This window comes from Pan troglodytes, chromosome 2 (genome assembly GCF_028858775.2).
Source record: "Pan troglodytes isolate AG18354 chromosome 2, NHGRI_mPanTro3-v2.0_pri, whole genome shotgun sequence".
Classification (NCBI taxonomy): domain Eukaryota; kingdom Metazoa; phylum Chordata; class Mammalia; order Primates; family Hominidae; genus Pan; species Pan troglodytes.
Window position 1 is genome coordinate 125,751,984 of NC_086015.1, and position 25,241 is coordinate 125,777,224.

General features: G+C 38.0%; 1 protein-coding gene across 9 annotated transcripts in view; it reads right to left on the reverse strand.

Annotated features, from left to right (window-relative positions):
* Nucleotides 1–25,241, reverse strand: part of KPNA1 (karyopherin subunit alpha 1) — a 91,092-nt gene that overhangs the window by 53,315 nt on the left and 12,536 nt on the right. For 6 of the 9 annotated variants that reach the window (XM_063806186.1, XM_054682215.2, XM_063806184.1 and 3 more), the window contains 2 exons: nucleotides 23,471–23,572; nucleotides 19,206–19,339 (listed from right to left, as the gene is read on the reverse strand). In XM_063806186.1, coding sequence (XP_063662256.1) covers nucleotides 19,206–19,334 — 129 coding nt within the window. In that variant the 5' untranslated portion in view covers nucleotides 19,335–19,339; nucleotides 23,471–23,572. The remainder of the gene's footprint in view (nucleotides 1–19,205; nucleotides 19,340–23,470; nucleotides 23,573–25,241) is intronic. The other 3 variants (XM_009446285.5, XM_001167086.7, XM_063806182.1) reach the window with 1 other exon arrangement.

Below are 25,241 nucleotides of genomic sequence, written 5' to 3' on the forward strand. Positions count from 1 at the left end.
AAAAATGAAAGAAATCCTATCATTTTCAACAACATGGATGAACCTGGAGGATATTATGTTAAGGAAATAAGACAGATACAGAAAGACCACATAAGCATCTCACTTTTATGTGGAATCTAAAAAAGCCAAACTCACAGAAGTAGAGAGTATAATGGTTGTTAATAAGTGTGGAGGGTTGGGGACAGGAAAGGCTGGAGAGATGTTGGTGAAGGGATACAAAATTTCAGTTAGGAAGAGTAAGTTCAAGACATCTATTGTACAACATGGTGACTATAGTTCATAACAGTATATTGTACATTTGAAAACTGTTAAGACAACAGATTAGCCAGGCATGATGGCTCACACCTGAAATCCCAGCAATTTGGAAGGCTGAGGACGGAGGATCATTTGAGACCAGGAGTTCAAGACTCACCTGGGCAACACAGCAAGACCCTGCCTCTACAAAAAAGCAAAAATTAGCTGGGCAGGGTGGCACTGGCCCATAGTCCCAGCTACTCAAAAGGCTAAGGTGGGAGCTCCAGGCTACGGTGACCCACAATCACACCACTGCACTCCAGCCTGGGCGACAGAGTAAGACCTTGTCTCAAAAAAACAAATCCTGCTGAGACTGTAGAAGTGTGCTTAACACAAAATGATAGGTATATGAGATGATCTGTATATTAATTTGCTTGATTTAGCCATTCCACAATATATACATATTTCAAAACATCATGTTGTACACCATAAATATATAAAATTTTATTTGCCATTTGAAATATCTGTATCAAAAAAAAAAAAAAAAATGTCCAGGCCGGGTGCAATGGCTCATGCCTGAAATCCCAGCACTTTGGGTGGTCAAGGCGGGGGGATCACGATGTCAGGAGATTGAGACCATCCTGGCCAACATGGTGAAACCCCGTCTCTAATAAAAATACAAAAATTAGCTGGGCGTGGTGGCACGTGCCTGTAATGCCAGCTACTTGGGAGGCTGAGGCAGGAGAATTACTTGAACCAGGGAGTCGGAAGTTGCAGTAAGCCAAGATGGCACCACTGCACTCCAGCCTGGCAACAGAGCGAGATGCTGTCTCAAAAAAAAAAAAAAAAGAAAAAGAAAAAAGGGTCCAAAGAGGGGAAATGGTGCTGGAACAACTGGGCACACACAGGCAAAAAAACAAATCTAAACCACAGGTCTTACATCCTTCGTTCACAAAAATTAACCCAAAAGGAATCACAGACCTAAATGTAATAAAAAACTAGGCCACGCGCATTGGCTCACACCTGTAATCCCAGCACTTTGGGAGGCTGAGGTGGGTGGATCACCTGAGGTCAGGAGTTCAAGACCAGCCTGACCAACATGGTGAAACCCCATCTCTATTAATACAAAAATTTAATCGCAGCACTTGGGGAGACTGAGGCGGGCAGATCACAAGGTCAGGAGTTCAAGACCACCAGCCTGGCCAACATGGGGAAACCCCATCTCTATTAAAAATACAAAAATTAGCTGGACATGTTGGCACATGTCTGTAATCCCAGCTACTCAGGAGGCTGAGGCAGGAGAATTGCTTGAACTGGGACCCAGGAGGCGGAAGTTGCAGTGAGCCAAGATCGCGCCACTGCACTCCAGCCTCGGCTACACAGCGAAGCTTCATCTAAAAAAACAAAACAAAAAAAAAACAAAAAAAAAAAACAAAAATTAGCCAGGCATGATAGAAGGCACTTGTAATCCCAGCTACTCAGGAGGCTGAGGCAGGAGAATTGCTTGAACTGGGACCCAGGAGGCGGAAGTTGCAGTGAGCCAAGATCGCGCCACTGCACTCCAGCCTCGGCTACACAGCGAGTCTTCATCTAAAAAAACAAAACAAAAAAAAACAAAAAAACAAACAAAAATTAGCCAGGCATGATAGAAGGCACTTGTAATCCCAGCTACTCTGGAGCTGAGGCAGGAGAATCGCTTGAATCCAGGAGGCGGAGGTTGCAATGAGCCAAGATTGTGCCATTGCTATCCAGCCTGGGCAACAAGAGCAAAACCTCGTCTCAAAAAAAAAAAAAGAATTAAAAAACTCCTAAAAGGTAATACAGGGGAAACGCTAGAGTTCCTAGGATGGGTAATGATATTTTAGATACAACACCAAAGGCATGATCCATGAAATAATTGATAAGCTCAACTTCGTTAAAATTAAAACATTCTGCTCTGTGAAAGACGCTACCAAGAGAATGAAAAGACAAGCCACAGACTGGGAAGAAATATCTGCAAAATATCTAATGAAAGACTGGTATCCAAAATATATAAAAAACTTAACAAGAAAACAAACAACCCACTTAAAAATGGGCCAAAGACCTTTATAGACACTTCACTAAAGAAGATATACAGATGGCAAACAAGCATATGAAGAGGTAACCCATATTATATGTTATCAGGGAAACGCAAACTAAATGAGATACCACTACCTACCTATCAGAATGGCCAAAATCCAAAACCACTGCTAACACCAAATGCTGGCAAGGCTGTGGAACAGGAACTCATATTCATTGCCGGTAGAAAAGGCAAAATGGTACAGCCACTTTGGAAGACAGTTTAGCAGTTTGTTACAAAATTAAACATACTCAGCCAGGCACAGTGGCTCATGCCTGTAATCCCAGCACTTTGGGAGGCCGAGGCAGGTGGATCACCTGAGGTCAGGAGTTCAAGACCAGCCTGAGCAACATGGTGAAACCCTGTCTCTACTAAAAATACAAAAATTAGCCGGGAGTGGTGGTAGGCGCCTGTAATCCCAGCTACTCGGGAGGCTGAGGCAGGAGAATCACTTGAACCAAGGAGGCAGAGGCTGCAGTGAACCAAAATCATGCCACTGCACTCTAGCCTAGGCGACAGAACAAGACTCTGTCTCAACAACAACAAAAATTAACTCTTCCATAGGATCAGCAACAATACTCCTTTGTATTCATAAAAAAAAACTGAAAGCTTATATCTATACAAAATCCTGCCCACAAATGTATATAGGAGTTTTATCCATAACTGTCAAAACTCAGAAGCAACCCAGATGTCTTTCAGCAGGTAAATGGATAAACTATGGTGCATCCAGACAATGGAATATTATTCAGCATTAAAAAGAAATGAGCTATGAAGCTGTGGAAAGACATGGAAGAACATTAAATAATACATATTATTAAGTGAAAGAGGCCAATCTGAAAAGGCATACACATTGTATGATTCCAACTATATGACATTCTGGAAAAGGCAAAACTATGGAGACAGTAAAAAGATCAGCAGTTGTTGTAGGAGGTTGGGGAAAAGAGGGACAAATAGGTGGAACACAGAATTTTAGCACAGGGAATCTACTCTGTGTGATATCAAACCCACAGAATGCACAACACCAGGAATGAATCTTAATATAAACTATAGACTTTGGGTGACAATGATGTGTCAATGTAGGTTCATTAATTATAGCAAATGTATGACTCCATGGGGGATGCTGACAATGCCGGAGGCTATGCATGTGTGGGGGCAGAGAGTATATAAGAAATCTCTGTACTATCTGTTCAGTTTTGAGGGGAACCAAAAACTGCTAAAAAAAAAAAAAAAAAAAATTAATTAAGGTCTTTATAAAAATAGTGAAATAAACTTTTTTCAGACACATACAAACTGAATGAATTCATCATAACAGACCAGTCCTGTAAGAAAATGTTAAAGGATGTTCCTTAGATAGAAGGAAACTAACACCAGATGAAATACAGATCTACAAAAAGGAATAAAGACCATCGGAAACAGTAATAATGTGGTACAATTTTTTTTAAACTTTTCTCATTTAAAAAAAAAAAAGTATTTTAAAAAAACCATTGAGGCCAGGCACAGTGCCTCACAGCTGCAACCCTAGTGCTTTGGGAGGCTGAAGCAGGAGGATCACTTGAGGCCAGGAGTTCGAGACCAGACTGGACAATACAGTGAGACTCTGTGTCTACAAAAAATAATAAAAAATTAGCTAGGCATGGTGGCGTGTGCCTGTAGTCCTAGCTACTTGGGAGGATGAGGTGGAAGGATCACTTGACCCTGGGAGCTCAAAGCTGCAGTGAACCATAATGGCACCACTGCACTCCAGCCTAGGCAATAGAGGGAGACCCTGCCTCAAAAAAGATAACAAATGCTCCAAGAAGGTGGAGAAACTGAAGCCTTCAAACATTGCTAATAAAAATGTAAAATGGTACAGCTTTTATAGAAAACAGGTTGGCAGTTCCACAAAATATTAAATGTAGATTTATCACATAACCCAGCAATTCCACTCTCAGTATACTGTACTAAGTGCTGTACTTAGCATACTGTATAAGTACATACATAGAAATAAAAACATACATCCACACAAAAACTTGTATGTGTTCACAGAAGCATTACTCACAATAGTAAAAAAGTTAATCCAAATGTCCAACAACTGAGTCAATAAACAAAAAGTGGTATATCTGCACAATGGAATATTTAGTGAGAAAAGGGAATGAAGTACCAATACATGTTACAACATGGATCAATCTTTAACACACTCTACTAAGTTAAAGAAACCAATCACAAAAGACCACATATACTGTATGATTCCACTTATATGAAATGTCCAGAATAGGCAAATCTATAGAGACAGAAAGTAGATAAGGGTTGAGGGGTCCTAAGCGGGGAGCAGAGGGAATGGAGAGTGACTGCTAATGGGCATAAGGGGTTTTTTAGCGGGTGACTAAAATGTTCTAAAATTGGTTGTGGTGAAGTACTGGAACTCTATGAATATACTAAAAACCACTGAATTACACACTTCAAGTGGGTGAATTGTACAGCGTGTGAATTATATCTCAATGAAACTGTTTTAAAGCCAATGCTAACAGAAGGCTGGAGTGACTGTATTGTAATGTCAGACAAGTTGGTTCAAGATAAATAATATATCAGAAAGTAGGTAATTTCATAATGATCAAGGAGTCAATTCATCAAGAAGATGTAAGAACTCTAAACATTTACATATCTATTCAACCAGGAACAGAAGAGAACTTCCTTAACGTCATATGACATTTTGGGCTCAATGAAATTTTTTTTTAAGGTTTTAAAGAAACTCTTCTAAAAAAGTTTTTCTTTAGCATACTGTATAAGAACATACATAGAAAAACTTTTTAAAAAGAGAGAGAACTTCCTTAATCTCATAAAATACACACATGCATCACTTAACAAGAGTCTGAGAAATACATCACACGACTTCATCATTGTGTGAACATCACAGATTGTAGTTACACAAACCTAGATGGAATAGCTACTACACGCCTAGGCGATATGATATGCCCTATTGCTCCTAGGCTACAAACTTGTACAGCACGTTACTGTACTGAACACTGGAGGCGATTTTAACCCAAAGGTAAAAATTTGCATATCAAAACATAGAAAAGGTACAGTAAAAATATGGTAATTATAATCTTATGGGACCACATCATATATGTGGTCCATAGCTGATGGAAACATAGTTATATAGTACATGACTATATATGAAAAACCTGTCATTAACATCACAGGTAATGAAAGACCCACTACTTTTCATCTAAGGTCAGAAATAAAACAGATAGGTCTGTTTTTATTATTTTCATTCAACACTGCACCTTTAAGTTCTAGTCAGTACAACCAAACAAGTTAAAGAAATAAAAGTCATCCAGATAAGAATGGAAAATAAGGAAACTTTTATCTGTAGATGACATGATTGCCTATGTAAAAAACCCAATGGAATCTATAACAAAGGGACTAGAACTAACAAGTGAGTTCAGCAAGCTTTAGGAGATCAATATACAAAATTAAATTGCATTTCTACATATTAACAATGAACAACTGAAATCTAAAAAATAACAATTACAACAGCATCAATAAAAATGAAATACTTAGGGAAAAATCTGACAAAAGATAAAAATCTGTAAGACCTATACACCAAAAACTACAAATTGCTGAGAGAATGTAAAGATGACCTAACCCCCGCAGCAGGTCTCAGTAGCTGGTAGAGACTGGGGAGGACGGGATGGGAAGGGACGGGACGGGACAGCAATAGCTAGGCAGCCTAGCTTCACCAAGGCTCTCGCGCCTCCCCACCACCAAAATATCCAAGAGGAAGGAAGGTCAGCTCAGCTGAAGGGATAGTGAAGGAAGAGCCCAGGTGGAGACCCGGCACAGTTCTCAGCTAACTCTGCTCCTACAAAAGTGGACAGGAAACCAAAAAAGGCAGCAGGAAAGGATACATCTTCAGACAAAACAAAAGTGAAAAGGAAAGCAGAGAAAATACACCGCAGTGGCAAACCAAGAAACTAAAGATTTACCTACAGAAAACAGAGAAACTAAACTGAGAAAGCCAGAGGAAAAAAAAGCCAAGTGTGATTAATATCACATACCTTGTCTTATGAGTCATTCCTGTTTCCCTTCTTGTACTATCCACAGGAATTTTCTGGTTTTTTTGTTGTTGTTTTGTTTTGTTTTTTTTAAATTGGAGTTTCACTCTTGTTGCCGAGGCTGGAGTACAACGGTATGGTCTAGGCTCACTACAACCTCCACCTCCCAGGTTCAAGCAATCCTTCTGCTTCAGCCTCACAAGTAGCTGGGATTACAGGCGCCCACTACCACACCTGGCTAATTTTTGTATTTTTAGTAGAAACGGGGCTTCAACATATTGGCCAGGCTGGTCTTGAACTCCTGACCTCAGCTGATCCACCCGCCTCAGCCTCCCAAAGTGCTGGGATTACAGGTGTGAGCCACCGTGCCAAGCCCAGAGGAATATTTTCATAAACTATTTTGTAAATATAAGTTTTCTAGTAGCTCTAGAAACATTTTTAAAAGGAGGGAATCCCACCTCATCCCATTTTTTAAGTGTAAATGCTTTTTTTAAGAGGTGAAATCATTTGCTTGTTTATTTTTTGGTACAACCAGAAAATAGTGTGGGATACTGAATTATGGGAGGCTCTGACATTCCATAGATGAGGGATTCGTTTTTATATCCTACAATACAAAGTATACAAAATGGCAATATGGAATCACAGTCCTGCATTTAATGTCTTGAATATTTTAAATTACTTCTATTCCTATGTTATTTTTTAGCAGAATTGTTTCCTAAAGAAAACCACTCCTTGATCATGGCTCTCCCTATCAGAATTGTGCATACTCTGTAAAATCTTCAGTCATGGTAGTGCTGTTTTCCTAATAACTTTGTTAATGTACTGCAAAAGATTGAAAATTTGAATATGTAGTATATATGCTATTAAACTGTGAATTGGTGGGATGTATGCAGTAACTTAACATTTTAAGATACTGGTACTTGACAGCCTCTTAAAAATTTGCCTCCAGATTTTAAGCTGGAAACTCACTGGAATAACTGTTTAAAAAAGAATTACAATACACAGCTTTTTAGATTTTTAGTACATAAGAACTGTGTACAAACTGAAATGTCTGTATACTGATCCTCAACACAACCAATAAAATCTCAATTATAAAAAATAAACATGACCGGGCACAGTGGCTCACGCCTGTAATTCCAGCACTTTGGGAGGCCGAGGCAGGCAGACCACCTAAGACCAGCCTGGCCAATATGGTGAAACCTCATCTCTACTAAAAATTCAAAAATTAGCTGGCATGGTGGCAGGCGCCTATAATCCCAGCTGCTTGGGAGGCTGAAGCAGGAGAATTGTTTGAGCAAGGGAAGCAGAAGTTGCAGTGAGCTGAGATCACACCACTGCACTCCAGCCTGGGAGACAGAGTGAGACTCCGTCTCAAAAAAAATAATAATAAAAATAAAATAAAATAAAATAAAGGAAAGCAAAGGAAAGGAAGAAAGAAAGATGACATAAATAAATGAAGATACTGTGCTCATGGGTCAGAGGACTCAAGATTGTTAACAGTATCAATTCTCCAAACTGATTTATAGATTCAACATAATCCCAATCAAATTCCCAGCAGGCTTTCATGTACAAACTGAATAGCTGATTCTAAAGTTCATATAAATGTGAAGGACCTACAATAACCAAAACAACGTTTTACTTTTTTTAAGGGATGAGATCTCGCTTTGACGCCCAGGCTGGAGTGCAGGGGCACAATCATACCTCATTGCTGCCTCGAATTTCTGGGCTCAAGCAATCCTCCCACCTCGGCCTCTTGAGTATCTGGGACTATAGGTGCATGCTAATTAGTTTTGTTGTTGTTGCTGTTGTTGTTGTTTTGTTCTTTCTGTAGAGATGGTGTCTCGCCACCTTACCCAGGCTGGTCTCAAACTCCTGTGCTTAAGCAATCTTCCCGCCTCGGCCTCCCAAAGTGCTGAGATTACAGGCATGAGTCACTGCACCCAGACCAAAACAATTTTGAAAAAGAAAAACTTGGAGCTCTAACACTACCTGATTTGAAACTAATCTTAAGGCTACAGTTACCAGCCAGCATGGTATTTAAGCTAGATGAATAGACCAATAGAACAAAGTAGAGGTCCAGAAACAGACCTATACAGATATGGTCAACGGTAAGTGTTTCCAAGGAAATTCAATGGGGGAAATAATCTTTACAATAAATGGCACCTGAACGACTGGATAGCCATATGCCAAAAAAAAAAAAAGAACCCTTAACATGTACCTCACATCAGATATACATGCTTGTTCTTTAAAATGTTACTTTTGTAAATGAAAAGGCAAGCCACTGACTGGGAGAAAATATGTGTAAAACACCTATCTAGCAAAAGACATATCTAGAAGACAATCGACTCAGTTAAAAAATTTAACTGGAAAGGAATTTTTTTTTTAACAGACTTCACTAAAGTAGATACACAGCAAATAAGCCGATGAAAAGATGCTCACTGGTGATCTACTGTATAGCATAGTGACTACAGTTAATAATAATGTATTACATAAGTCAAAATTGCTGAGAGTGAATATTAAATGTTCGCACCACAAAGAAGTATATAAGATGATAAATATACATAATTATTATTTGCCAATTAAAAATAAACTTTTTTAAAAAAGAAAAGATGCTTACAACTTTATTTATTAGGTGAATGAAAACTGAAACCATCATGGAGTACTTCTACATACTCCTCAGAATAGCTAAAATAGAAAAGACTGACCATACCAAATGTTAACAATGATGTGTAGCAACTCAAACTCTTGTACACTGCTCATGGGAAGGTAAAATAGTACAACCCATTTTGGCAAACAGTTGACAGCTCCTAAGTATACACCAGCTATACAACCCAGCCATATCACTTCTAGACACTTACCTGAGGGAAAAGAAAAGTTACATCCACACAAAAAGCTGTCCACGAGTGTTCCTAACAATTTTATTTGTAATCACCAAAAACTGGAAATAATCCAAACTTCCATCAACAAGTGAATGGATAAACCAGTTGTTGTTTATCCATACAACAGAATACTATTCAATTATAAAATGGAATGAACAATTCATACATAAAACAATAAGTGAATACCAAAATGATTAAACTGTGTGAAACTAGAAAGAAAAAGAATACACGTTGCATAATTCCATTTATGGTAACTAATCAGTGGTAACAGAAAATAGATCAGAGGAAAGAGGTAGAGAAAAATGTACTAAAAAGGTGCACTAGGAAACCTCTGGGTGAGATGAATATGTTCACAACTTAATTATGGTGATGGTTTTCACAGACTGTCAACCAGACTGTCATAAACCTATTTTTGAAAGTATCTATGTTAAAGTCTGTGCATTCTTTTTTTTTTTGAGACGGAGTCTCACTCTGTCGCCCAGGCTGGAGTGCAGTGGCGCGATCTCAGCTCACTGCAAGCTCCACCTCCCAGGTTCACGCCATTCTCCTGCCTCAGCCTCCCAAGTAGCTGGGACTACAGGCACCGCCACCACGCCCGGCTAATTTTTTATATTTTTAGTAGAGTCGGGGTTTCACCATGTTAGCCAGGATGGTCTTGATCTCCTGACCTCGTGATCTGCCCGCCTCAGCCTCCCAAAGTGCTGGGATTACAATTCTGTACATTCTTAATGATATTAAAGCACACACTATTTCATCCCTTTGGAGGATGCTAAGAAACCAACTCATTATTCTGAAAACAAATACAGGAAGAGAATCAAGCATTTCTCTGTCCTGTGTGAACTGTAGCTAAGGGAAAGGTCTTCTTTTGAGTGACCTTCCAGCGAATAAAAGCAGAAGGAATGATCACTGTAACCTCTATAAAAGTAATGGATCTAGGCAGGGACCATCAAAGACTGCTAAAACTTGAGGTAAAAAGCTGTCGGGGCTCTTTATAATGACAGATCAGGCTGACAAAACCAGAATGTAAGGATTAGTCAAGTAACCAAATTAAAAAATAGGGAAAACACCAGACATTTCTCCAAAGACATACAAATGCCAACAAGCATATGAAAAGATGCTCAACATCACTTATCATTAGACAAATGGAAATCAAAACTACCATAAAATAAAACGTGTACCCACTATGAAAAACAGTAGGGAGGCTCTTGAAATATTAAAAATGAAATTATCATTATGATCTAGACATCCCACTTACGTGTATATGTCCAAAAGAATTCAAAACAGAATATCAAAAGAGATATTTGCACACTCATGCTCATTGCAGCATTATTCACATGGGCCAGGAGGTGGAAGCAGCCCAAATGTCCATCAACAGATGAATAAGGAAAATGTGGTAATACATACAATGGAATATTATTCAGCCTTAAAGAAAAAGGGATCCTGTCACAAGCTACAATACAGATGAACCTTGAAGTCATTATGCTGAGTGAAATAAGTCAGTTACAAGAGGACAAATATTGTATGAGTCTACTTATATGAGATATCTAGAGAAATCAAAATCATGGAAACAGAAAGTAGAATGCCAGTTATCAGAAGCTGGGAAAGGAGAAATGAGGAATACTTGTTTAATGTGGCATAGAATTTCAATTCTGCAAGATGAAAAAGTTCTAGATATATGTTATATAACAATGTGAATATTGTTAACACTACTGAACTGTACACTTAAAAATGGGTAAGAGGAAAAATTTTGTTTTCACCAATTATTAATAAAAATTTTTTAAAACAGTTAAGAGACAGCACCAAATACAATGTATGACTTAATTTCTGACTCTAAGAAACAAACATAAGATTTTGTGACATTGTAGAAAATCTGAATGTTGACTAGATGCTTAATATTAAAAAACCAACTTTTTAAAGTATGATAACACTATTCTGAATGACCTTCCAGCTAATAAAAGCAGAAGAAATGATCCCTGTAAATCCTATAAAAGTAATGGATCTAGGAAGGGACCATCGAAGACTGCTAAAATTTGAGGTGAAAAGCTGACTGTGCTCTTTGATGATTTTTAAGTTTAAAAATCTTTATCCGGGACTGGGCACAGTGGCTCACTCCTGTAATGCCAGCACTTTGGGAAGCTAAGGCAGGAGGATTGCTTGAGGCCAGGAGTTTGAGACCAGCCTGGGCAACATAGTGAGACCCCATCTCTACAAGAAAATTTTTTAATCAGCCAGATGTAGTGGTGCGTGCCTGCAGCCCCAGCTACCAGGCAGGCTGAGGTGAATCACTTTGAGTCTGGGAGGTTGAGGCTATAGTGAGTTGTAATCACACCACTACACTCTAGCCTGCATGGGCAACAGAATGAGACTCTGTCTCCAGAAAAGAAAAAAAGAATCTTTATTCTGTAGAGATACATATTGAAGTATTTACAGATAAAATAATTTGATAGCTGGGATTTGCTCAAGTAATCCAGGACATTATTTTACTTCTGTCTCAGTGCAACGTCTGGGGGTGAAGAATTCTTTGGTTGACAGTTTCCTTAAACGCTTCTCCACTGTCTTCTGGCTTGTATTGTTTACAACGAGAACTGTGATGTCATCCTTATCTCTGTTCCTCTGCATGTAACATGTCTTTACTCTGGGCGTTTTTAAGAGTTTCCTTTTAAGTTTGGGTTTGAGCAGTTTGGCTATGATATGCCATGACGTAGTTTTCTTCATCTTTCTTGTGATGGGGATTCACTTAGTTCCTTCAATCAGTGGATTTACAGTTCTTCATTATAAAAGGTTTTCGGCCATTACTTCTTTAAATATTTTTTCTCTTCCACCCTCTCTTTTCCTTTAGGGACTCCAATTGTCTGTATTTAGGTTTCTTGAAGTTGTCCCATAACTCACTTGTGGGTTTTTTTGCGTGTGCGTGTGTGTGTGTGTGTGTGTGTGTGTGTGGGCAGGGCGGGGGTGGGTTCTTTTACCTCTTTTTCATTCTTGATGGTTTCTATTCCTATGCCCAGAGTTCACTAATCTTTTCTTCTGCAATTTTTAATTTGCAATCAATCCCATTTGGGAATTTCTCATCTTGGACATCACAGTTTTTATCTCCAGGAGTTCAAATTGAGTCTTTTTATACCTTTTTACTTTGTTTTTTTTTTTTTTTCTTAAGAGGGTCTCACTCTGTCACTCAGGCTGGAGCACAGTGGCACAGTCATAGCTCAATGAAGCCTCAAACTCCTGGGCTCAAGCCATCCTCCCACCTCAACCTTGGGACTTAGGACTATAGCGTGTGCCACTAAGCCCGGCTAAGTTTTTTATTTATTATCTTTTGGTAGACTCGTTATGTTGCTCCTGGGCTCAAGCGATCCTCCCACCTCAGCCTCCCAAAGCACTGGGATTATAGGTGTGAACCACCATGCCTGGCAGAGTCTTTTTTTATCGTCCATGTCTCTAACTTTTTGAACACATGGAATATGGTATGGTTATAATAACCATTTATATTTTATTACCTGATAACTCTAACATCTTTATCAGTTGAGTCAGTTTCAACTGATCATTCTCCCCATTACAGTTGTGTTTTCCTGCTTTTTTGTATATGTCACAATCTTTGGATGCCAGACAATGTCAATTTTACCTCGTGTACTGGATATTTTTGTATTCCTATAAACATTCTTGAGCTCCATTTCGGTATACAGCTAAGTTATATGGAAACTGTTTGATCCTTTTGGACCTTGCTTTCATTTGTCAGGTTAAGTATGGAGCAGTACTAAGTATACAGCTCATTAATCTCCACTACTGAGGCAAGGCTCTCCTGAATACTCTACCTAATCCCTCATGAATTATGAGTTTCTCCAGTCCAGCTAGAGGGATAGGCACTGTTTCCAGCCCTGTGTAAGTACCAGGCACTGTTCCGTCTAATCCTTTAAAATGATATTTTCTCTAACCTTGGGTAGTTTCCTCAAACACATGTGCTAATCAGCATTCTGCTGAATATTTGAGGAAAGCCTTTGAAGATTTTCAGGCTTCACTCAATATACAGGTCTCTCTTCTTTGATATTCCATCCTACGAAACTCTATTTGCCTGGTCTTCACAGACTCTGAGCTCTGCCTCAACGCAGCGAGGCTGTGGGCTCTGCCTTAGCGCCTCTTTCTGTTTACAACTAGAAAGCTGAGATAGGATTTATCTCATTTGTTTCCCATCTTTAGAGATCACTATCTTCCACTGCCTAATGCCTAGTGTCTTGAACTGCTGTTTTCATGTATTTTATCTGTTTATTCCTGGTTCCTTCAGGTAGGAAGGTAAATCCTGGTCCTAATACTCCATTTTGGCCAGAAGCAGAAGTCTTTATAACCTTTTCTGATACTCAAAATACCCTATTTTTACCCAATGGGAGCTAGGAGCTAGTTCAAGTTAGCTCTGAGTCTTTTCAACAAAACTCCAGTGATCTCAGAAAACTTCTTTGCTTTATAAAATATTCCCTATCTTTAACCAAGAACCAGTTATTTTTGCAAGGAACCTGGTTCCTTTGAGAAAAAATTCTAAATACCTCAGAATGCCAGTGCTCACTGCAAAAAGGTAATTTGCTATTTCTAGGCCTTCTCAGGACAGAGCTGGTGTTTTGTTTTATTAAAGAAAATATATCATAAATTCCCAGTGATATTACCAATTCAAACTTACTTAACTTCTTTAATTTTCTTATTTACTTATTTTCTTAAACTAAAAGTATCAGGTTTCTAATATTAATATAAATATGAATTTCCTTTATTCATATACAAATGTATATATAGTTTCATAACTACCAATTTTATATGATTACCAAAAGCAAGTGAAGATTCATTTATACTTCTTTTTTGTCCTTAAGATATAAACTAGCAGAGGAAATTAGTCAAATTACCACAGTTTAAAGGTATACTAAAATAATTCTTCTCTGTGTGGCTTAGCCACAAGCATGACAAACCAGGTCACTTGTTTCCTTCTTTTTAATTTGAGGATTTCTTCTCTCATTTTAATTTTGTTTTACAGTTATTTAAAACATTTACATGATTCCAAAATCATACCCAGTCACTAACATTACATCTATTGGTATTGCAGTTTATACGCACAGGCAGTTTGGTACAGCGGGATGCTGTTAGTGATCTTTAAGTACTACAGGTCATGAAAAACACGACTGCTCGTCCAATATTTGACTTAGAACAGCAAAGCTATGTCAACAGTATTCAAAACTGCTAGAAAAAAAATTAGCAACAGAAAATATTTTTAAAATGTACAAACACTTTCAAGATATGTTAAATGTTATTAATGCAGTGATAAAAACTGTAGCGGCCGTTGGTTAAACAGGTGAAATCAAAGGGCAAACTGACAAACATGCAACTACTACTACTAGCCAAAAGAAGCACAAACACTGGTTTGATAAAAGTGGAAGAATGAGATTGATTAACATATTAAATTTGTCAAAGACAATTTATAATGCAGTAAAAGGTTGGAAAACATGCAAGTTATGCAACTACTCAAGCGAAAACGTCTCAGCATGATGGACAACTGTGAAAATCTTTAAAATGACATTAAATGAAATAATCCCAAAAAGGTAATAGAGGTCATACAGAATAAGAGATGTACCACGGTATCTAAATAGCTATAATCAATATCATTTAATCGTTAGTAGTTATAAGAGGTGAGCTAAGCATGCAAAGCAATGCTTTGACCATCACATTTTAACTATGCTTTCTTTCCAATCCTGCTCTGCAAAACAAACACAAGATTTGTGTCACAGTGTGCCAGTACAACTTTTATCAGGTGGACCTAATGCTGCACAATCCTGTAGAAAGAACACTAATTCAGATGTGAGAAGATCTTGGTTCTACTTATCTGCTATGTAATCTTGGCCAAATCATTCAAACTCAAAATTTTGGTATAAAATAGAAACATGGTTTGTATCTGCACTGTCCTACAGAAATATAATGAAAGCCACAAATGAAATTTTAAAAATGTCTAGTAGCCATTTGAAAAAGGAAATAAAAGATAAAATTAATTTTTTTATTTAACCCATGTCTAGAATATTTCAGTATAAAAATTGAGATTTCATTATTTTTTCATATGGAAGCTTCAACATCCAATGTAAATTTTACACTTACATGTCTCAATTTGAATTAGCCACATATTAAATGCTCAACAGCTAACTGTAGCTAGTGACTATCGCATATTGGACAGCACAGCTCAACCATTTTCAAACGTTTCATGGGGGAACAGAAGCAGCAGGAGACTCAACTCAGAGCCTCAAAGCTCCACAGAACATAATTTTAACATTGCTGGTCTAGATTATTGCAAAGGTTCTTTCCAGAGAAAAAGGCTATTATTCTTTATGGCAATGGTCATTCACACTGAACTGCTGTAACCACTTAGCTGAGCTTCAGATAAAGGACCAGTAATGCTATGAATTTATTTTCTATCCATTTCAGTGTTTTTATATACATATGCTTTATCTTGTCCATAATCAGATACTTAAAGACATTCACAATTATTGTGTAACTATAACATATCAGAAAATAATAACCTACCTCAGAGTTTGGTTGAGATGATTAGAAAGGTTAATTCATTAAGTGCTTAAAATAGTACCTGACATAACAAACACTCAACAGTTAATTGTTATCATCAATACTTCATCATTAATCCACTACACTATCCTAGAACTGTCCAGCTCTATTCACAACAGGATTAAAACATATTATAGTTTCTCTTCCCAAGGTCAATAAAATTTTCATGCCAGTTGTAAACTAATCAACATAATAATCTACCTTATACAATGAGACATACAGATTAAAAATAGTAGAATCAGGCCTTCCCATCCTTTTAGTCTCAGAAATACTACCCCACAATGATAAAAGGGACAAGAAAAAAAAAAAACAGTATATGTAGCTCCCAGCCATATCTACGACAATGGAAAAACAGATTGAGAAACGATATACGAGTAAGAGTGGAGGAAGATCAAACCTAAGAGCCTATGGAGGGATATACTGTTGAGAAGCAAGCCCACAAACCACACAGAGCCTTGGAAAGCCTCAGGAATTTTTCTTAATTGAGGTATAACGGAAAGCTGTGGTGAGGCAGCAGAACAAGGGCACGGTTTGAAAAAGAGAAAATTAAGAAAACCAGCCTGGTAAATTCAACATTTGACTTACAGGATATGAGGAAGGAAGGAGCTTCTCAATGAATTAACACAGGAAAATTCCCAAGAACATAGTCTTATACTGAAAGTGCCCTCCTTTACCCTATCACCACACTGGCTAAATTTTATATTTTTAGTAGAGACGGGATTTCACCATCTTGGCCAGGCTGGTCTCGAACTCCTGATCTCAGGTGATCTGCCCACCCCGGCCTCCCAAAGTGCTGGGATTACAGGCATGAGCCACCCCGCCCAGCCTCATTATAGTTTTAACTTTTATTTATTTGATAATTAGTGATGTCGACCCTTTTTTCATGGCCACTTGTATGTCTTCTTTTGAGAAGTATCTTTTCATGTCCTGTGCCCACGTTTTAATGGAGTTGTTTTTTTCTTGTTGTTTGAGTTCCTTGTAGATTCTGAACATTAGAACTTTGTCAGATAGTGTTAACAAATACTTTCTCTCATTCTGTAGGTTGTCTGTTAAATACATTATTGCTTTTGCTGTGCAGAAGCTTTTTAGTTTAAGTCCCATTTATCTATTTTTGGTTTTGTTTCCTTTTGAGGACTTACTCATAAATTCTTTGCTTAGACCAATGTCCAGAAGAGTTTTTCCCAGGTTTTCTTCTAGGATTTTTATAGTTTCAGGTTATACATTTAATTATTGAATCCATCTTGAGTTAATTTTTGTATATGTTAGGGGTACAGTTTCATTCTTTTGCACACAGCTCTCCAATTTTCCCAGCACTATTCATTGAATAGGGTATCCTTTCCCCAGTATATACTTTTGCCAACTTTGTCAAAGATCAGTTGGTTGACAGTATGGGGCTTTATTTCTGGACTCTCTATTCCATTCCATTGACTTATATGTCTACTTTTATACCAGTACTGTGCTGTTTTCAATTACTATAACCTTGTAGTATAATTTTACATCAGGTAATGTGATACCTCCAGCTTTATACTTTGCTTAAGATGGCTTTGGCAATTGGGGCTCTTTTTTGGTTCTGTATGAATCCTAGGATTGTTTTTTCTTATTCTGTGAAGAATGACACTGGTAATTGGACAGAAATTGCACTGAATCTGTAGATTGCTTTCGGTAGTATATAAATTTTATAATGAAGTTTAATTACATGAAATCAGTAGTCACCAAGAAGAAACAGAATAAAATGAACATCGTGTTAATCAAAGAGTGCCACTGCTACACCTTCAAATGGTGTTATGCCAAATACAATCCCTAGACTGGTGGTTATATTCAGACCTATACCTGGGTTCACATGTATCATACATGTATTCCACTTAAATATATGAATATAAATATATAATCATGCTGTTAAGATTTCTGAGAATAAAAGGAAAGAAAATTCCTGTAATCCCAGCACTTTGGGAGGCTGAGGCAGGCAGATCACGAGGACAAGAGATCGAGACCATCCTGGCCAAGATGGTGAAACCCTGTCTCTACTAAAAATACAAAAATTAGCTGGGTGTGGTGGCACGCGCCTGTAGTCCCAGCTACTCAGGAGGCTGAGACAGGAGAATCGCTTGAACCTGGGAGGTGGAGGTTGCAGCGAGCCAAGATCACGCCACCATACTCCATTCCAGCCTGGCCACAGAGCAAGACTCTGTCTCAAACAAACCAAAAAAAAAAAAAAAAAGAAAAGGAAATTCACCCAAAAAACAGAACTAATTTAAAAGCTCTGTGAAAGAAAAGGATCCATTTTCAGTTCAAAATATAAATAAGAGAAAATTAAGTGGATACATTCAAAGATGATAAAGCAGGTCAAGAACTCATAACTTAATTTGCTGCACTCAATATAAAGTCTATTACAATATTACAAAGTACCTTTGCCAATAATAAAGTGCTTGATTCATACAACTCTAACAAATAAAATACTGAGGTTGTAATGTACTGTTGGACTTCACCTAACTGGATTATCTAACGCAGTGTTTCATAAAATGTGTTTTGAGAATATTTCACTATAACTGCAAAATATTTATAATAGAATATCTTATTTCTCAAGCATGGGGGTTCTAATTCATCTGCCTTTATGGAATTTCTATAGTGAGGGTCAAATGGTCCTTTAGGCTCCAAAGTCTCTCCTTAGCAAAAAAAAAAAAAAAAAAAGTCACTTAAGCCTTATGTCTTTTCATTTCTTTGCCGAACGTAACAGACCATTTGTCAACAGCATTTTCAAAGGAAGGCTTAAAAAAAAAAATCAATGTTCTAAATGTCTTTATGAATAATACAGAATTAATCTGGAATAAAAAGACATTCTGTGAATGAAATTTTACTTTAAAATGTTAGATAACAAAGAAATGTAAAGACAAACACGAAGCAAGTGTAGCAAACTGTTGACAATTACTGAATCCAAAGGACTGGTTTATGTATGAGGTTTATTCATTCTTTTTGTGTATATTTTTACATTTCCAATTTTAAGTTTACAATGAACAGCAACACTTTAGTGGTCACTTGTGAATTCATTAACAAATATACATCAAAAAAATCTTAAAGAAGAAAGTTGCACCCTTAGAAAACTAAAATACACTAAACACAAATAGGTGAAAATATTGAATAGTGTAGTTATGCTGAGAAAATGAGAACCTGAGAGATTTCCCCATTCTTGTATACCACTTTTCAGTACCTCCTCATCCCCACTCCAAAAAAGTGTTGATTTTACAGGGGAAAGGGGAAAACACACACACACACACACACACACACACACACACACACACACCCCAACTTTGCTAAAATGAAGGTAGTTTCAGGCTTAAAATGGAACATTAAATTCTTTAAATAAATGAATAAAGGTAAAGGATTTACCTGCTCTTCTCTTTTCTGCTTTCGTAACTGCAGTCCTTCTTCCTCCCTCCTCCTGCGCATCTCATCGGGATTCAGAGATTTGTTCTTGTAACTTTTCAGGCGAAAGTTCTCTTTTCCTGGGGTGGTCATGATTTCTACAATACAAGTGGGGAGAGAACAAATGAGTTTACTGTGAAGAGCTCTGTTATTCTAAGAGCTCAGTCTTTTAAACATATACATGCCCAGACATATCCCAAAGGGACATCAGAAATGGCTACTTCCCCTCCCCCACTCCTGTCTTTTTTGAGACAAGGTCTTGCTCTGTCCACCCGGACTGGAGTACAGTGGTGCAATCATAGCTCACTGTAGCCTCAAACTCCTGGGTTCAAGCAATCCTCCCACTTCAGTTTCCTGCGTAGCTGGGACCACAGGTGCATGCCACCATGCCCAGAGAATTTTTTTATTTTTTGTAGAGACAGGGTCTGATCATGTTGCCCAGGCTGGTCTTGAACTCCTAGCTTCAAGTGATCCCCCCACCTTGGCCTCCCAAAGGGCTGGGATTTCAGGCGTGAGCCACTGCACCTGGCCAGGTTACTTTAACAGTTTTATTAAAATGTGCTATTCAACAGTTTTTAGTGTATTTACAGCTTGTACAACCTTCATCATAGTGAATTTTGGGACATTTTAATCACCTCAAAAAGAAATCCTGTATTGTTTAAGCTATCATCCCTATTCTGGACATTTCACATGAACAGAACAGAATCATATAATATGCAGTATTTTGTGACTGGCTTCTTTCACTTAGCATGTTTTCAAGGTTCATCCACGTTGTAGCATATATCAGTACTTCATTTCTTTTTATGGCTGAATAATATTCCATTCTATATATATACCCAATTCTATTTATCCATTCGTCAGCTAATGGACATTTGGAATGTTTCCACCTTTCAGCTATTATGAATAACACTTCTACAACATTTGTGGTCAAGTTTTACACAGATATGTTTTAATTTATCTGGGTTATATACCTAAAATTGCTAGGTCATATGGTAACTATGTTTAATTGCTTAAGAAACTGCTCAACTGTTTTTCCAAAGTGGCTGTGCCATTTTATATTCCCCTCAGCAGCATATGAGGCTTGCAGTATCTCCACATCCTTGCCAGCACTTTGCTATTAAAACTTTCATTGAAACCATCCTAGTGGGTGTGAGTGGCAACTCATTGTGGTTTTGGTTTGCAATCCCCTGATGACTAATGAGATAGAGCAACTTTTCACATACGTATTTGGTAACTGTGTATCTCCCATTAAAATGAAGTCTATTCAAGTGCCTTCGCCCATTTTTAAATTAGGTTGTCCTTTTATTATTGAGTTGTAAGAGTTCTTTTTACATTCTAGATAAAGGTCCCTTATCAGATATGCTTTTCAAATATAATCTATAGATTGTCTTTTCACTTTCTTGGTGTCCTTTGAAACACAAAAGTTTTAATTTTGATGAAGTCCAAATTAATCTGTTTTTTGCTGTTGTTGTTGTTGTTCACGCTTTTGGTGTCATATCCAAGAATCCTTAACCTTGTGTTTCTTTCCAAGAGTTTTAACTGATACATTTAAGTCTGTGATCCATTTTGAGTTAATTTTTCTTTGTATCATGGTATGAGAGTCCAACCTCATTTTTTTGCTGTCCCAACAATACTTGTTGAAAAGACTCCTCTTTCTCCACAGAATGGTCTTGGCACCTGCTATAGACTGAATGTGTGTCTCACCCAAAATTCATATGTTAAATCCTAACTCCCAATGTGATAGTGTTTGAAGGTGAAGCCTTTGAGAGATGATTAGCCCTTAGTGGTAGAGTCCATATGAATAGGATTAAAGCCCTTAAAAAGAGACCCCCCAAAGAGTTTGCTTGCTCCTTCAGCCATGTGAGGACACAGAGAAAAGATAAGGCATCTGTAAACAAGGAAGCAGGCTCTCACCAGACACTGAATCTGCCAGTGCCTTGATCTTGGACTTCCCAGCATCCAGAACTGTGAGAAACAAATTTCTATTGTCTGTTAGCCACCTAGTCTCTGGTATTTCATTACAGCAACCCAAACAGACCATGACAGCACCTTGTTGACAACCAGCTGACTATATACATATATACAGTTTAATTTCTTGACATTCAATTCTATTCCACTGATCTATATGTGTATCCCTGTGTCAGCCCCACACTGTCTTGGTTACCATTGCTTCAAAATAAGTTTTGAACTCGAAAAATGTCAGTCTTCTTACTTTTTTGGTTCTTTTTTCAAGATTGTTTTGGCTATAATTGATCCCTTGCAATTCCATATGAACTTTAAAATCAGTTTGTCAATTTCTATGAAGAAGTCAGCTATGATTCTGATAAGAGACTGCATTGTCTGTAGATCAGTTTGGGAAATACCAGCACCTTAATGCTAAATCTTCCACTTATTTAAGATAGGAGCTCTATTTAGATCTTAATTTCTGTCTATAATGTAATGTAGCTTTCAGAATATGTTTTATACTTTTGTTAAATTCATTCCTAAGTATTTAATTTTTATGCCATTGGAAATGAAATTGTTTTAATTCTCAGACTGTTCACAAATCTAGAAAAATATAACTGATTTTTGTATACTGATCTTGTATTTTACAATCCTGCTGAACTTGTTTAATTGGTGCTAATGCTTTATTTGATACATATCATGTCGTCTACAAACAGATAGCTTTACTTCTCCCTTTCCAATTTTGATGTCTTTTACTTCTTTTTCTTGTCTAACTTCCCTGGCTAGAGCCTCCAATACAATGTTGAATAGAAATAGAGCAGACACCCATGTCTTATGCTAGACCTTAGAATGAAAGCAGTCTTTTACATTAAGCATGATGTTACCTTTGGATTTTCTGTAAAGGCACTTTTATCGGGCTGAGAAGTTCCCTCTTATTCCTAGTTGACTGTTTTATAATTAAAGAGTGTCAGATTCTGTCAAATGCTTTTTCTGTGTCTATTGATATCACAATGTGATTTTTTTTTCTTTTTTTTAACAGAGAAGGGACGGGTAGAGTGGCTCATGTCTGTAATTCTAGCATTTTGGGAGGTTAAGGCGGGAGTATCACTTGAAGCCAGGAGTTCAAGATCAGACTGGGCAACATGGTGAGACTCCATCTCTACAAAAAAATTTAAAAAATAAAAATCAGACAGGCTGGTGGTGTGCACCTGTAGTTCCAGGTACTCAGGAGGCTGAAGCAGCAGGATGGCTTGAGCCCAGCAGTTGCAGGCTGCAGTGAGCCATGATCACACCACTGTACTCCAGCCTGGGTGACAGTGAAACCCTGTCTCTTCAAGAAAAAAAAAAAAAAAAGAGACGGGTTTATATTTTCTTGTGATGTCTTTGTCTGGCTTTGGTATCAGAGTGATAGTGGCTTCATAAAATGAGTTGGAAAGTATTCCCCAGGAAGATTTTGTCAAGAATTATATTATTTCTTTAAATGTTTGGTAAAATTCAGCAGTAAAGCCATATGGGCCTAGGCTGTTTCTTTGCCGGCAGTTCTGTGACTACTAATTCAGTGTCTTCACGTGTTATAGGTCTATTCAGATTGTCTGTTCCTCTTATTGAGTCAGTTTTGGTAGTTTTTGTCTTTCCAAAAATTTGTGCACTTCATCTAAACCATTTTATTTACTGGGATACAACTTTTGTTGTTGTTGTTGTTGTTTTGAGATGGAGTCTCACTCTGTTGCCCAGGCTGGAGTGCAGTGGCGTAATCTCGGCTCACTGCAACTTCTGTCTCTCAGGTTCAAGCCATTCTCCTGCCTCAGCCTCCTGAGTAGCTGGGATTACAGGCATGCACCACCACGCCTGGCTACTTTTTGTATTTTTAGTAGAGACAGCGTTTCACCATGTTGGCCAGGCTGGACTCAAACTCCTGACCTCAGAAGATCCACTCGCCTCTGCCTCCCAAAGTGCTGGGATTATAGGCATGAGCTACCATGCCCAGCCACAACTGTTAACAGTATTTCTTTATAACCTTACTAATTTTTACAAGGTCACTAGTAATGTCTCCTCTTTCATTTCTAATTTTTTTTTCCCCCAGATACTCTCTCTGTTGCCCGGGCTGGAGAGTACAGTGGCACAATCATGGCTCACTGTAGCATCAACCTCCCAGCTCAAGCAATCCTCCCACCTCAAACAATCCTCCCACCTCAGCCTCCCAAGTATCTGGGACGACAAGTGCATGCCCAGATTATTATTATGTATTGGGCGGGGGGGCTAAGGGGATAGAGATAGGGTCTCACCATGTGGGCAACTGGTCTCGAACTCCTGGGCTCAAGTCATCCTCCTGTCTTGGCCTCTCAAAGTGCTGGGATTACAAGCATATGCCACTGTGCCCAGGAAATCTGAAAAATGTTGAGTTTTTCTCAATCTAGCTAAAAGTTTGTCAATTTTATTCATCTTTAATGCTCTCTATTGTTTTCCTATTCTCTATGTCATTAATTTTCACTCTACTCTTTATTTGCTTCCTTCTGCTTGCTTTAGGTTTACTCTGCTCTTCTTACCTCAGTCACTTAAAGTGGAAAGTTAGGTTACTGATTTGAGATCTTTCTTTTCTTTTCTCTCCTTTTTTTTTTTTTTTGAGACAGAGTCTCACTCTATTGCCCAGGCTGAAGGGCAGTGGCATGATCTCGGCTCACTGCAATCTCTGCCTCCCAGGTTCAAGTGATTCTCCTGCCTCAGCCTTTCAAGTAGCTAGGGTTACAGGCGACTGCCATCACACCCAGCTAATTTTTCACCATGTTGGCCAGGCTGGTCAACTTCTGACCTCAAGTGAACCACCCACCTCCGCCTCCCGAAGTGCTGGGATTACAGGTGTAAGCCACCACGCCCAGCATCCTTTCTTCTTTAACAAAGGCATTCACAACTAAGTTTCCCTTTAAGCACTGCTTTAGCTGTATCCCTAAGTATTCCTACACGATGTCTTCATTTTCATTTATCCCAAAGTGTTTTCTGACTTCCTTTTTGATTTCTTCATGGACCCATCAGTTATTTAGGAGTATGTTCTTTAACTTACACATATTTGTGAGTTTCTCAAATTTCCTCCTGTTACTGATCTAATTTCTTTCCATTGTGATCAAAGAACAGGATTTGTATTAATTTAATCCTTTTAAATTTATCTAGCTTGTTTTGTAGCCCAGCAAAATGCACACATAACACTTGCTATCCTGGAAAACACGTATTTCCAGGATATACATATTTCTATTTGAAAATACATATTTTTGACTGCTGCTGGCTGGTAGTGTGGTCTATACATGTCAGTTAGGTCTAGTGGGTTTATTGTACTGATTCCTTCTTGACCTTCCACCAAGTTGTTCTGTCCTCTACTGAAAGTGGGGTACTAAAGCCTCCAACTCTTATTACTGAATTCTCTGTTTCTGTCAGTTTTTGCTTCTCTCATTCATTTACTGCATATATCCTAGGACCATTTCCAGAGGCTTTCCATGGTTGTTTTTGAAATACTTTACCCTAAGTTTACTGGGTAGTGGGTCAGCAGAGCTCCTTATTATGCTAAAAGCTGCATAAATAATTACTTATATGAACATGATTTTCATGCAAACCTGGGTTGAGAATCACTAATTTATAACATGCTACCACATCTTCTATTTTATTTGGATCTCTTAACAAACCTTTATGGCAAAAAATATCATTCTCACCTTTTACAGGTAAGGAATCAGAAGGCTCACAGAGTGACTTGGCCGGGGTTACACACTAAATACAACATAGAGCTAGGATATGAACACAGGTCTCATTATACACCCAGTGATCTACTGATAGAGACTGAATTGTGCCATCCCCTCAAAACTCTTATGTTGACACCCTAACCACCAGTGTGACTTGTATTTTGTTATAGTGCCTTTTAGGAGGCAGAGTTAAATGAGGTCATGAGGGTCCCACCCTGATAAGACTGGTGTCGTGATAAGAGAATGAGACACTAGAGACTTCTCTGAGAGATACAGAGAAAGGCTACATAAGAAGACAAGAATGCAGCTGTCTGCAAGCAAAAGAGTGCCC